The 12,779-nt window shown below is 44.8% G+C and overlaps 1 protein-coding gene across 1 annotated transcript in view; it reads left to right on the plus strand.

Moving 5' to 3' along the window:
- Positions 1-10,175: 10,175 nt before the first annotated feature.
- LOC121281496 (retinitis pigmentosa 1-like 1 protein) overlaps positions 10,176-12,779 on the plus strand; it is a 117,146-nt gene continuing 114,542 nt past the window's right edge. The window contains exons 1-2 of the mRNA XM_041194440.1: positions 10,176-10,191; positions 10,421-10,633. Coding sequence (XP_041050374.1) covers positions 10,176-10,191; positions 10,421-10,633 — 229 coding nt within the window. The remainder of the gene's footprint in view (positions 10,192-10,420; positions 10,634-12,779) is intronic.

Here is a 12,779-nt window from a genome sequence, read left to right on the forward strand (position 1 = left end):
CATTGAGTCATTTCCGGCACTGCACTCAGATTCGGGGAGGGAGTGTTTGTGGGTACGAGGGGTGTGACCCCACATCTGATGACCTCCTCTCCAATCTCTGTCCAGGCTTCTTATTTGGTCAGGAGGGTTTGTCTTTTCTTCTTGTCCTTTGAGAAGAGGACCTGCTGCCTTGCCCTTGCAGCCTGGAGGGAAACCTTCAGGAAGGCATCACCAAACCTTTGGGCCACCCATTGTCTTCCTGCTGCTATGGGTGCAGTAGGCTCTGGGTCAGCTCCTCGGCTCTTCTGTACTGTGGTCAGGTAGATAGGCCATTCTGTAATGTTGTTCAGACAAGTGATTCAAAGGTGGAAGTAGTGCATTGCAGGGCCAGCAACCTTTATACATGGTGGCAGCACCTGCCATTGAGTCAGCTGATGGTGTCATCGACGCCTCTTCGCCTGCCTGTGATCTGTAATTGGACGGGTCCCACTTAACCATTTATTTAATTGGCTGACCACCATGTGTTTGTGGAGTGGAGGTGGCACCTGTTTCCAGTACCATCACTGGGACCTGCAACCTCTGAACAAAACTCAACCTTGAGTGTGGAATTAGTGTGGGTCTGGGTGGGAGTGCTGGATAATGTGAGCAAGATAGAATTATAGAATCATAGAAAGTTTACAGCACAGAAAGAGGCCACTTGGCCCATCGTGTCTGCATCGGCTGATAAATGAGCCACCCAGCCTCATCCCACTTTCCAGCATTTGGTCCGTAGCCCTGCAGGTTATGGCACTTGAGGTCCATATCCAGACACCTTTTAAATGAGTTGAGGTTGCTGCCTCTACTACCCTTTCAGGCAGTGAGTTCCAGGCACCCACAACCCTCTAGGTGAAAAAATGTTTCTTCATCTCCCCTCTAATCTTTCTACCAATCACTTTACATCTATGCCCCCTAGTCACTGACCTCTCTGTTAAAGTAAATAGGTCCCTCCCATCCAGTCTATCCAGGCCCCTCACAATTTTGTATATCTCAATCAAATCTTCTCTCAGCCTCCTCTGTTCCAAGCAGAACAACCTCAGCGTATCCAATCTTTCCTCATAGCTGCAATTTTCCAGTCCTGGCAACATCCTTGTAAATCTCCTCTGTACCCTCTCTTTTGTAATAACATCCTTTCTGTAATGAGGTGAGCAGAACTGCACACAGTACTCAAGTTGTGGCCTAACTAATGTTTTATGTAGTCCCAGTATAACCTCCCAGTTCTTATATTCTACGCCTCGGCTAATAAATAAAAGGATTCCATATGCCTTCTCAACCACCTTATCAACCTGTCCTGCTACCTTCAGGGATCTGCGGACATTCGCTCCAAGGTCTCTCATTTCTTCTACACCTCTCAGTATTATCCCATTTATTGTGTAATCCTTTACCTTGTTTGACGTCCCTAAATGCATTACCTCACAGTACTCTGGGTTGAATTCCATTTGCAATAGAATTGAGGTGGATGAGGCATCAATGTAGATTATCTTGGATGACATAAAGGTTTATGGACAGTTGTAGGAGGGAATTTGAATAATCTGATCTTGATATGAAGGTGGCCTGGTGCAAGGTTTCATGAGACTGGCAGTATCCTGGCAGTGTGGTAGTGGCCTGGCTGCTAGATTGGAAATGGAGAGGAGCTGAGTCCCAGAATTCTACATGTTCAGGCTCAAATTGACATGGCAGTCAGGGCAGTTGATGCGCTCAAGACCAGAATCAAGGAATTGCTGGTGGGAGCCAAAGAGGATTGATATCCTTGGCTTTGTTGATGGTCAAACGGCGAAACTTCAAATCTTAATAGTGGACAAGTAATTTGAGAGTGTGGCAATAAGGGACAGTGGGATAAACCTGGGAGCCATAGACTTGCGAATGGAAGCTATCCCATATTTGTGGAGGTTGCAAGATGTTTATGCTGTAATATTCGTTTCAAGGGATTTCAACATGACATCACTAGAAAGGAAGTGTGTCATCTAATCAGTTTTAGTTTCTCTTTTTTTACCAGAGCACAAATATAGACAGCTCAGCTAATGTGCCTTCAACTTTATGCTTCTGTATAAATGTTCCCATGTGCCTAGACTCAATAAATGAACCCTCAATGTGTTTGCACAATCCCTTATGAGTGATTGGTGCCTTTATCCCATTATAACAGCACAATATGGTGTGCAGCAGTGGTTCCTTCTAAACAACATACTGCTCAGCCTGGCAGGAAGATTAAGTACAGGTACGACATGGTGAACAGTCTTAGATTGTACTACATGGCATAAGTGCCACTTCAAAGGTTGTTGTGGAAAATAAAAGTTCATGGTGTAGGAGGGTAACATATTAGTATGGAGGGGGGTAACATATTAGTATGGATAGAAGATTGGCTAGCTAACAAGATACAGAGAGTAGGCATAAATGGGTCTTTTTCTGGTTGGCAGGATGTGACGCGTGGTGTGCCACAGGGATCATTGCTGGAGCCTCAACTTTTTACAATTTATATAAATGATTTGGATGAAGGGACCGAAGGAATGGTGACTAAATTTGCTGATGTCACAAAGATAGGTAGGAAGACATAAGGAGGCTACAAAGTGACATAGATAGGTTAAATGAGTGGACAAAGAACTGGCAAATGGAGTATAATGTGGGCAAATGTGAAATTGTTCAGTTTGGCTGGAAGAATAAAAAAGAAGCTTATTATCTAAATGGTGAGAGATTCAGAGGGATCTGGATGTCCTAGTGCATGAATCACAAAAGGCTAGTATGCAGGTACAGCAAGTTATTAGGAAAGCTAATAGAATGTAATCATTTATTGTGAGGGGAATTGATTACAAAAGTAGGGAGGTTATGCTTCAGTTGTACAGGGCACTGGTTGAGACCACATCTGGTGTATTGTGTACAGTACTGGTCTCCTTATCTAAGGAAAGATGTAAATTCGTTGAAAGCATTTCAGAGAAGATTACTAAACTAATACCAGGAATGGGCACGTTGTCTTATGAGGAAAGGCTGGACAGGTTTAGAAGAGTCAGAGGTGACTTGATTGAAACCTTTAAGATCCTGAGGGATCTTGACAGGGTAGATGTGGAGAGGATGTTTCCTCTTGTAGGAGAATCTGGAGCTAGGGGTCACTGTTTAAAAATAAGGAGTTGCTCATTTAAGTCAGAGATGAGGAGAAATATTTTCTCTCAGAGGGTAGTGAGTCTTTGGAGCTCTCTTCCTGAAAAGGTTGTGGAAGCAGAGTCTTTGGAAATTTTTAAGGCAGATGTAGATAGATTCTTGATTAACAAGGGGGTAAAAGGTTCTTGGGAATAGGCAGGAATGTGGGGTTGACATTACAATAAGATCAGTCATGATCTTATTGATTGGCAGAGCAGGCTCGAGGAACCCAGTGGCCTTCTCCCGCTCCTAATTCGTATGTTCATATGTAAGACAACTCTCAACATTCTGGTCAGACTGCAATGGAGTCGCAGTGTCAGAGAGTGTTGAAATCGCAGTGTGGTGACTGCACAGAAAAGCTTTGAAGACACAGTGCAGAGATAGTGCTCAAATAAAAAATGCTGGTAAGCAGACAGAGCCCTAGTGGTGAGATTGCAGCGCATTGCCTGTCAGTTCAGTCACTGGGGCAGCGCATTGAGAGGACCAGCACCAGATTAGTTCAGTCAGGAAAGGTGAGTGACCAAGGTGTGGGCTGGATGGATAGTGAGCGAGGGAAAGTCAAGCAAAAAAAAACAAAGCTATCATAAAAATCATGCCAGAGAAGGTTACGATTATAATGGGTGGAGCTTTGCAAAGTGCGCAAAAGTGGCGACAGTGACACTCATCCCAGGTACTATAGGATATTGTCAAAATGTCTACAAAATTCTTTACCCAACTCAAACTCTTAACACTTGGAATAATGGGTCTGTGCTGGTGTTCATGCTCTATATGAAAATGAAAGCTCCATCCAGGTTACTCCATCTAACCTTATCAATATAACCTTCCATTCCTCTCTCCCTCTTGTGTTTATCTAGCTTACCTTTAAATACATCTTTGCTATATCTCAATTCCTCCCTGTGGTACTGGGTTCCACATTCTAACCCCTGACTGGGTAAAGAAGGTTCTCCTGAATTGGATTTATCTTATAGTTATTCAGAAGTCTTTATTGAGTATTCTCAGATTGTGACCTTTTCCAGTGATTGCATTCCTGTTTTACAGAAGTTTGACTTCCTGGAAGCAGTGTTGAATCAGCAGGACACTGAGCACCAGACATGGCTGATGAAGCAGGTAGGTGCCAATTGACTTGTTTCCGTTAGATCACAGCAGACCCTGTGTGGTTTCGGAGAGTACTTCGCTGCTCCTTTGGTGCTGCTGTATTACTCAGTTTTGGATCACAGGGAAAAGTGTCAGCATAAAAGAGAAGTGGGCTGAAGATCCCTTAGGGCAGTCATAGGAACATAGGATTTAGGAGCAGGAGGAGGCCTTTCAGCCCTCCGAGCCTGCTCTGCAATTTAATAAGGTCATGGCGGATCTGATTTTGGTCTCAACCCCACTTCCCTGACTGGCCTTAAAACCCTTGACTTCTTGACTCCCTTGTCTATCAAATGATCCAAGTGATATTGGGGTCAGGGGTCAGGGAAAATGCAGCATGATTTGGACAGGCCACATCACTGCTGATTGCAGTGGAAGTGTGTCAGGTCTGAGCAGGGGGGTTTGGCAGTGTCAGAGCCACCCCCATCCCCAGCCCTATCACCCAGGCCACTCTTTGCGTGTGCCAGAGAATACACTGAGCTGCATGGTACCCTCTAAGATAAGGAGTGAGGCGACAGGAACGTGTGTGAGGCCTGGAGTGGAGTACATAGAGGAGGACAGGAAAGAGATACATTGGAAAAACTCACCTGCTCTTCTTCAAAATAGTGGCATGTGGTCTGGAAGCAGGCTTGGCTTAACATTTCATCCAAAAGAGTGCACCTCTGATAGTGCAGCACTTCCTTAGTACATCACTGGGAGAGTTGGTCTGGATCATGTGCTCAAATCACTGGAGTGGAAGATGAACCTGTAGTAGAAGAGTCTGGTGCACATAGGGTTAATGTGGGATTGAGAACAGTGCTGCCCAAACAGTGATGTAAGAAGGCACATGACCCAGAACTGGGGTCAGCCTCGTGATGGACAGAGATGGGTAAAGACCTAGAATGGAGACATCTCCATAACTGTACCCTTTACGGTATATGTGCATATAGAGGTGAGGTGAGAGTGGCTGCCATTGACATCAAGGCAGCATTTGACCAAGTATGGCATCAAGGAGCCCTAGCAAAAGTGGAGACAGTGGGAATAAGGGGGAAAACTCTCCACTGGTTGGAGTCATATCTAGCACAAAGGAAGATGGTTGTGGTTGTTGGGGGTCAATCATCTCAGTTCTAGGACATCACTGCAGGAATTCCTCAAGGTAATGTCCTCAGCCCAACCATCTTCAGCTGCTTCATCAATGACCTTCCTTCCATCATAAGGCTAGAAGTGGGGATGTTCGCTTATAATTGCATAATGTTCAGCACCATTTGCAACTTCTCAGATACTGAAGCAGTCGATGTCCAAATGCAGCAAGACCTGGACAATATCCAGGCTTGGGCTGACAAGTGGCAAGTAACATTTGTGCCACACAAGTGCCAGGCAACGACCATCTCCAAGAAGAGAGTATCTAACCATCGCCACTTGATACTCAGTAGCATTGCCATCACTGAATCCTCCACTATCAACATCCTGGGGTTTACCATTGACTAGAAACTGAACTAGCCTTATAAATACTGTGGCTGCAAGATCAGGTCATAGGCTAGGAATCCTGTGGCGAGTAACTCACCTCCTGACTCCCCAGAGCCTGTCCACCATCTACAAGGCACAAGTCAGGAGTGTGACGGAATACTGTCCCCTTGCCTGGAAGAGTACAGCTCCAATAGCACTCAGGAAACTTGACACCATCCAGGACAAAGCAGCCCGCTTGATTGGCACTCCATCCACAACATTCACTCCCTCCACCACTGATGCACAATAACAGCAATGTCTATCATCTACAAGATGCATTGCAGGATCCACCAAGGCTCCTTAGACAGCATCTTCCAAACCCACAACCACTACCACCTAGAAGGACGAGGACAGCGAATAGATGGGAACACCACCACCTGCAAGATCCCCTGTAAGCCACACACTATCCTGACTTGGAAATATATCGCCGTTCCTTCACTGTCACTGGGTCAAAATCCTGGAACTCCCGAGTATACCTACAACAAATGGACTGCAGCGGTTCAAGAAGGCAGCTCACCACCACCTTCTCAAGGGCAATTAGGGATGGGAAATAAATGCTAGCTTAGCTAGCGACACCCACAATTCATGAATGAATAAAAATAAATATAGGTATGAGTTGTTAATGTAGACTTATTGTTGACATACAGAAGAGTATGAAGACTCCTTCCTGATGTTAGGAGTAGGATTCTTTGTGGTGGCAGCTCAGGATTAGAAACCCCCATCCTCGCAAGAATGCTGAAAAACTAAGGAAAAGGACATCTCCAATGGATTTTGAACTGAACCAAACACCCAACTGAATCTACAGATGCTGAGAAAATTCACCAGACAAAAGCTCCAGAGACAAGAGTGAGGAACCAAAAGGGTAGAAGTTTTACTACAGCACAATGCACCATTGAATCTCCTCGGAAGTGCAGCTTCAGCAAGCAGAGTTCATAACCTAAAAGGGTGAGAAAAATTATTTTAATTTCTAGGACAGCCAGTCTTGAAAAGCCGTCTTTATTAATTCAGTCAGAAGCGCCATTTGAATGAAACCTGGCACTAACCCCAATCCCTGACACTCATCACATGAGTTTGGAAAAGAAAAAAATTAATAATTAACTTACTCAGCCTCTCAGGAACCTCATGACCGTCCAAATTCTTAAACAGCAAGCCTGCAGTTCATCTGAATGCCTCGCAAGGCTATATCGCTAAGTAAATCAAGTTGGCAGCCAATTGACCTACACAATCTTCTTTCTCCCAAAGCGTGCTGCCACCATTTTGCGAAACTCCGCAAGAATCAGCAAGCATGGAAAATCCATTCTTCTTCAGTGAGCGGCGACACCATCTTGGAAGCCTGTAATCTCTTAAAACTGTACCCATACTTTTAAAATCTTCAACATGGATCTCAATTCTACACTTTCAACTGCACTGGGACTCAGTCAAGGCCCAGAACAGTCACTACATTGAAGTCTTTGGAGGTAAAGATTATTGAGATACAGTATTGCCTCAGGTTTTAATTAAAAAACAGAAGCAGAACAAATAAACATACTTCTTTACTCAGTTGAGCTAATTGCAGAAGATATAATTGCATCACAAGCCATTGATGAGTCACCTGCCAAATTTGAAAATGTTTTAAAATCATTTGACGTTTATTTCAACTTAAGATCCCACAAAATAATGGAAAGCGCTAAATTTAACAAGGAGTCCAAAAGCCCAGGGAACCTGTCGATGCCTTCTTAAACTATTGCTACAGGCAGGCAGTGGGATGTGAATACGGAGATTTAAAGCCTGAACTCATCGGAGACAGAATCATGGTGGGTGCTGCAGACAATTTACTTCCTGGCCTCCTACAAACTAAAGATGATCCTACCCAAGACAAGGTAATCCAGCTGATTAGATTGTCAGAGCCACGTGAACAACACAGGACTGTCCTAAGGGCAGAGAACACTTCATGAGGCAGAAGCCAACCCTCAGTCCAGGTTATCAAGTCACAAAGATGGACAGGCAATGCATGTCAGGGAAAACAATTCTGAACGTCCAGCAGAGCGATCTTGCTAGTACTGTGGTGTGAAACGCCCTCACAGGAAAGATCAGTGTCCTGCAAGCGCTGCCCAATGTTTCTACAGGGACACTTGGTAAACTATACAAGTCAAAACCCCAGCACCGCAGGGATAGCCAAGAGGTAATCCACTAGGTCGAGACCGAAAACCCAGGAGACACACAGCCATGCTTCTTGGGTGACTTCAAAGATTATGGTTCTTCATTTTGGAATGATGACATCCTGGTAAATGGTCACCTAAGAAATTTTAAATTCGACTCAGGAGCCAGTGTGACAGTCCTGTCAGACGAAGAATTATGGCTCCAAGGCCTCTGGATTTGAATGACAGACAATCCACTTTATGGAGCAGGGGGAGTCGGACTCTTGGGGCAGCATTTTCCCCCGGTTCGGGGTGTTGTGCAGGAGCGGGCGCTAGTGGGCAGGTTCCCGATCGGTGCCCTCGGTCGTGGGCGTGCCACCATTTTACGTGGGCGGGCCAGTTAAGGCCTGCCCAACGCGATGTGCGCCCGGAAGCACTGTGCGCTCCCTGTGTGGGCCGGGGTCGGGGGGGGGGGGGAGATTCCCTGAGCCGGGAGTGCACTCTTTCGCACATGCGAAGTGCTGCCTTAGAGAGACTGGCTCAGATGTGAAATACAGATTAAAGAGTAGAAAAAATTTTACTGACATGTCCCCTCATGTGACACTGTCACATGAGCTGGGATATGTCTATAACTGTTAGTTGAAGAGTATGTTAAGATTTTAAAACCCTCATGAAACCTCATCCCACCCGTGGATGAAGTTTCCTGCTTTTTCTGAAGGCTGCCTGGGCTCTTTGCCTGCCTGTCAACCTTAAGGTTGGACATGCAGGTCCATTAAGTGTTTTAAGTACCTCACTAATGGTCTTAAGTGGCCGTTGACAGGTCATGCCCGACGTCACCCCATGCGTCAGCGAGCGGGTCCTGCCCCCTCTTGCCAACAGGAGAATGCTGCCCCTGGTCATTGGCATGATCCTTGAACTACTGACATATGGCAACAAACAGATCTTTGAGCTGATGTACATCATCCATGATCAACCTTTCTCTCTTCTGAGCAGGGATGCCTGCATAGCCCTAAGTCTCCTCCAGACAGCAGAGGATGTCAACACTACCACTGTCATTAGCCAGCCAGAATGGCACAGTCCTGAGTGCTCAAACATTACAGAGTATTCAGACTCTGGTTTCATCTGTGACCTCTCTTCTCTCTTTGTGGAGCAGGTTTGACCATTATAATTCCAGGTCCCAGAAAGTTCCCAGTGGCCAGACAATGCCCATGAGATTACCATGGCACCTTTGGTAGAAGTGGTACCAGAGAATGATCAACAGTCTGTGAAACCTCTACCTCTAACAACAATGATGATACAGGAGATAGACACACCAAACACTGTGTGTGTGCAGCAACTCCCAGCCAGCATACTGGAACCACAAGGGATGCTGTAATCTCGAAGCAGACTCGCACCATCAACAACAGATGACAGAAGTGAGCATGCTGCTCAATCTTATTCCTGCCACAAGAATGCCCTTCCTCAGCCCCAGAGAGCTTCCCGATAGCCCACACAGAGAAGGAAGAAGAAAAGACACCGCCAAGCAGATGAATACCATTTTTGTCCGCAAGAAGCGATCAAGAATAACAACAACCTTGCATTGCCAAACTGGCCAGACCAACCAGGGGTGGTTTAACATCAAGCAATGGAAGAAACGGATGAAACCATACCCAAAGCCAGTCAAACCTCCTTGCCAACAACAAGAACCAGAACCACCAGAGCCTACCACTCTACTGACAGAACGGTGAATGAGATGTGGAAGGGTTATAAAGCCTCCAGTTTGCCTGGACCTCTAATTTCAAGGACTTGAAGGGTGGAGATGGGGTAGCAAGAATGTTGTTAATGTTAATACTGTAATAGCAATAATACTGGAATAGCATTAAGGTTATAAGAGTAAGTTAATTGCACAAGACTTCTAACAATGTAAGACTTGAAGCTTGAAGCAAACTAAAGTAACCCTTTCTCCAAGGGATAAAGGCTGTGGGGAGGTGTAGTAGTAGGGTTTGGTACATATAGGGTTAATGTGCGACTGATTACAGTACTGCCCACACAGTGAAGAAAGCACATGACCCAGAGCTGGGTCAGTCTACCGATGGACAGAGATGTGCAAAGACCTAGGATGGAGTCAGCTCCTTACCTGTACCATCTGTTGTATATATGTATACAGTTATGAGTTGTCAATAAAGACTTGCTGTTGACATACAGAAGAGTACGATGACTCCTTCCTGATGTTAGGAGTAGGACTCTTCAGAACTCACAGCCTTATGACACAGAAATGAGAGGTCCACCACTGAGCCACAGCTGGGAAGTGAGGGGAGCATGGGAGATCCAACAAGTGGGGTGGGGAAAGTAGGGATAGGATTAGATATGATACTCATTTTCAGCACAGCCTGTACGTGTTCCATACTCAGATTGGATTAATTGTGCTGGGCTGGGCTGGGCCACAGCTGGCCAGGCAGGCAGCAGTGGTGGATTAGAAGATACTGGGAGAGTGCAATGGTTTCTGTACAAATGTATCAGGCTCTCCATTAATTCTACTGATGATTGCTGCCATCCATTTTCAGAACTATCAACGTTTGAGCTGGAAGCATTGAACGCTCACAATGAGTACAGGAGACTTCATGCAACACCCCCTCTGACCTACAACAAAGAAATGATCAAGGACTGCCAAGAATGGGCCGAAGTTCTGGCACCCAAAGGGGACATGGAGCACAGTGATACAAAGAATGGAGAAAACATTTGGTATAAGTGGAGCTCTGGGGAGATGGTGTTTACAGGTTGGTGATTGGTTCCTTCACTACATGTGGTGTTTTGTTTTGGTGCAACAACTATTAGATTTGGAAGTTATTGATTTTGCATTCTGCGAAGGAATTGACAACCAAACTCAGCATTGAATCTGCAGTGAGACTGCTATTCGAATAATGTTTGGGCTTTAAGTTCCATGCAAGGTACTAGTCAATGTGTATGAGATATATCTTCAGACTGTGTGAAATACCATTCAATGTGTATCACTATAAAAGGTCTTTCCCACATTCCATTATCTCCTTTGTTATCTCCTTCCATTACCTCTCCTACAGGCATGTAAATAGTAAAAAGGTTGTAAAAGGAGGACTAGGACCAAAAAGGGGATTTATACATGGAGGCATGGAGGGCATAGCTGAGGTATTAAATGAATAATTTGCATCTGTCTTTAGCAAGGAAGAAGATGCTGCCCAGTTCCTGGTGAAAGAGGAGGCAATTCAGATGCTAGAATGGTTTAAAATTGAAAAGGAGGAGATGTTGGATAGTCATCTGTACTTAAAGTTGACAAGGCACCAGGAGCGGATGAAAAGCATCTAGAGATACTGAAGAAAGTAAGAGTGGAATTGCGGAGGCACTGGCCATAAGTTTTCAGTCTTCCTTAGACTCGGGAGGACTTGAGAATTGCAAACGTTACACTCTTGTTCAAGAAAGGGTATAAAGATAAGCCCAGCAACTGCTGACCAATCATTTTAACTTCGGTGATGGGGAAGCTTCTAGAAACAATAAATCGGGACAAAATTAATAGCCACATGGATAAATGCAGGTTAATTAAGAAAAGCCAGCCTGTATTTCTTAAGGGAAAATCATGTTTAACTAACTTGTTGGAGTCTTTTGAAGGGGTAACAGAGGGGGTTGATGAAGGCAATGCAGTTGACGTGGTGTACATGGACTTCTAAAAGGCTTTTGATACAGTGCCACATAACAGATTTGTGAGCAAAGTTATAGCTCGCAGAATAAATGGAATAGTAGCAACATGTATACGGAATTAGCTGAGTGACAGGAAACAGAAAGTAGTGGTCAATGGATGGCTTTCAGGCTGGAGAAATGTTTGCTTGCTTTTCCTGATATAGTAATGACCTAGACCTTGGTGTACAGGGCACAATTTCAAAATTTATGGATGATACGAAACTTGGAAGCATTGTAAACTGTAGAATAGTGTAGAACTTCCAAAGTACATAGACAAGTTGGTAGAATGGGCAGACAGGTGGCAGATGAAGTTTAATGCAAAGAAATGTGAAGTGATTCATTTTGGTACGAAGAACATGGAGAGGCAATATAAAATAATGAGTACAATTCTAAAGGAGGTGCAGGAGCACAGGGACCTGAGTGTATACGTGCACAAGTTATAGAAGGTGACAGGACAGGCTGAAAAATAAAGCATACAGGATCCTGGGCTTTATTAATAGGGACATAGAGTACAAGAGCAGGGAGGTTATGTTGAACTTGTATATGTCACTAGTTCAGCCTCAGCTAGAGTATTGTGTCTAGTTATGGGTGCCACACTTTAGGAAAGATATGAAGGCATTGGAGAGAGGGCAGGAAAGATTCACAAGAATGGTTTCAGGGATGAGGAACTTCAGTTATGAAGATAGATTGGAGAAGTTGGGGCTGTTCTCTTTGGAAAAAAAAAGGCTGAGAGGAGATTTGATGAAAGTATTGAAATTGTGGAAGAGTAGATAAGGAGAAACTGTCCCCCTCATGAAAAGATCAAGAATGAGAAGGCACAGATTTAAAAGAAGCAAAAGCAATATGAGAAAAAACTTTTTCTCGCAGCAAGTGGTTAAGGCTTGGAATGTACTGCCTGAGAGTGTGGTGGAGGCTGGTTCATTAGAAGCGTTCAGAAGGGAATTAGGCTGTTACCTGAAAAGGAAAGGAAGTGCAGGATTATGGGGAGAAGGCAAGAGAATGGCACTGAGTGAAGTGCTCATTCGGAGAGCTGGGCAGACATGATGGACCAAATGGCTTCCTTCAGCTAACCCTAGGTTCCACCATTTCTTGATCTGATGGTGAGCTCGTGATGTGGTTAGCTTCTTACTGGTAAACCAGCTCAGAGTGCAGACCTCCTGCCTGTTGGTGACTTTCTATTTGCGGTTCTTTCTTTTAGTCCTTCTTAAGTGGGCT

Source organism: Carcharodon carcharias, chromosome 8 (genome assembly GCF_017639515.1).
Source record: "Carcharodon carcharias isolate sCarCar2 chromosome 8, sCarCar2.pri, whole genome shotgun sequence".
Lineage (NCBI taxonomy): Eukaryota > Metazoa > Chordata > Chondrichthyes > Lamniformes > Lamnidae > Carcharodon > Carcharodon carcharias.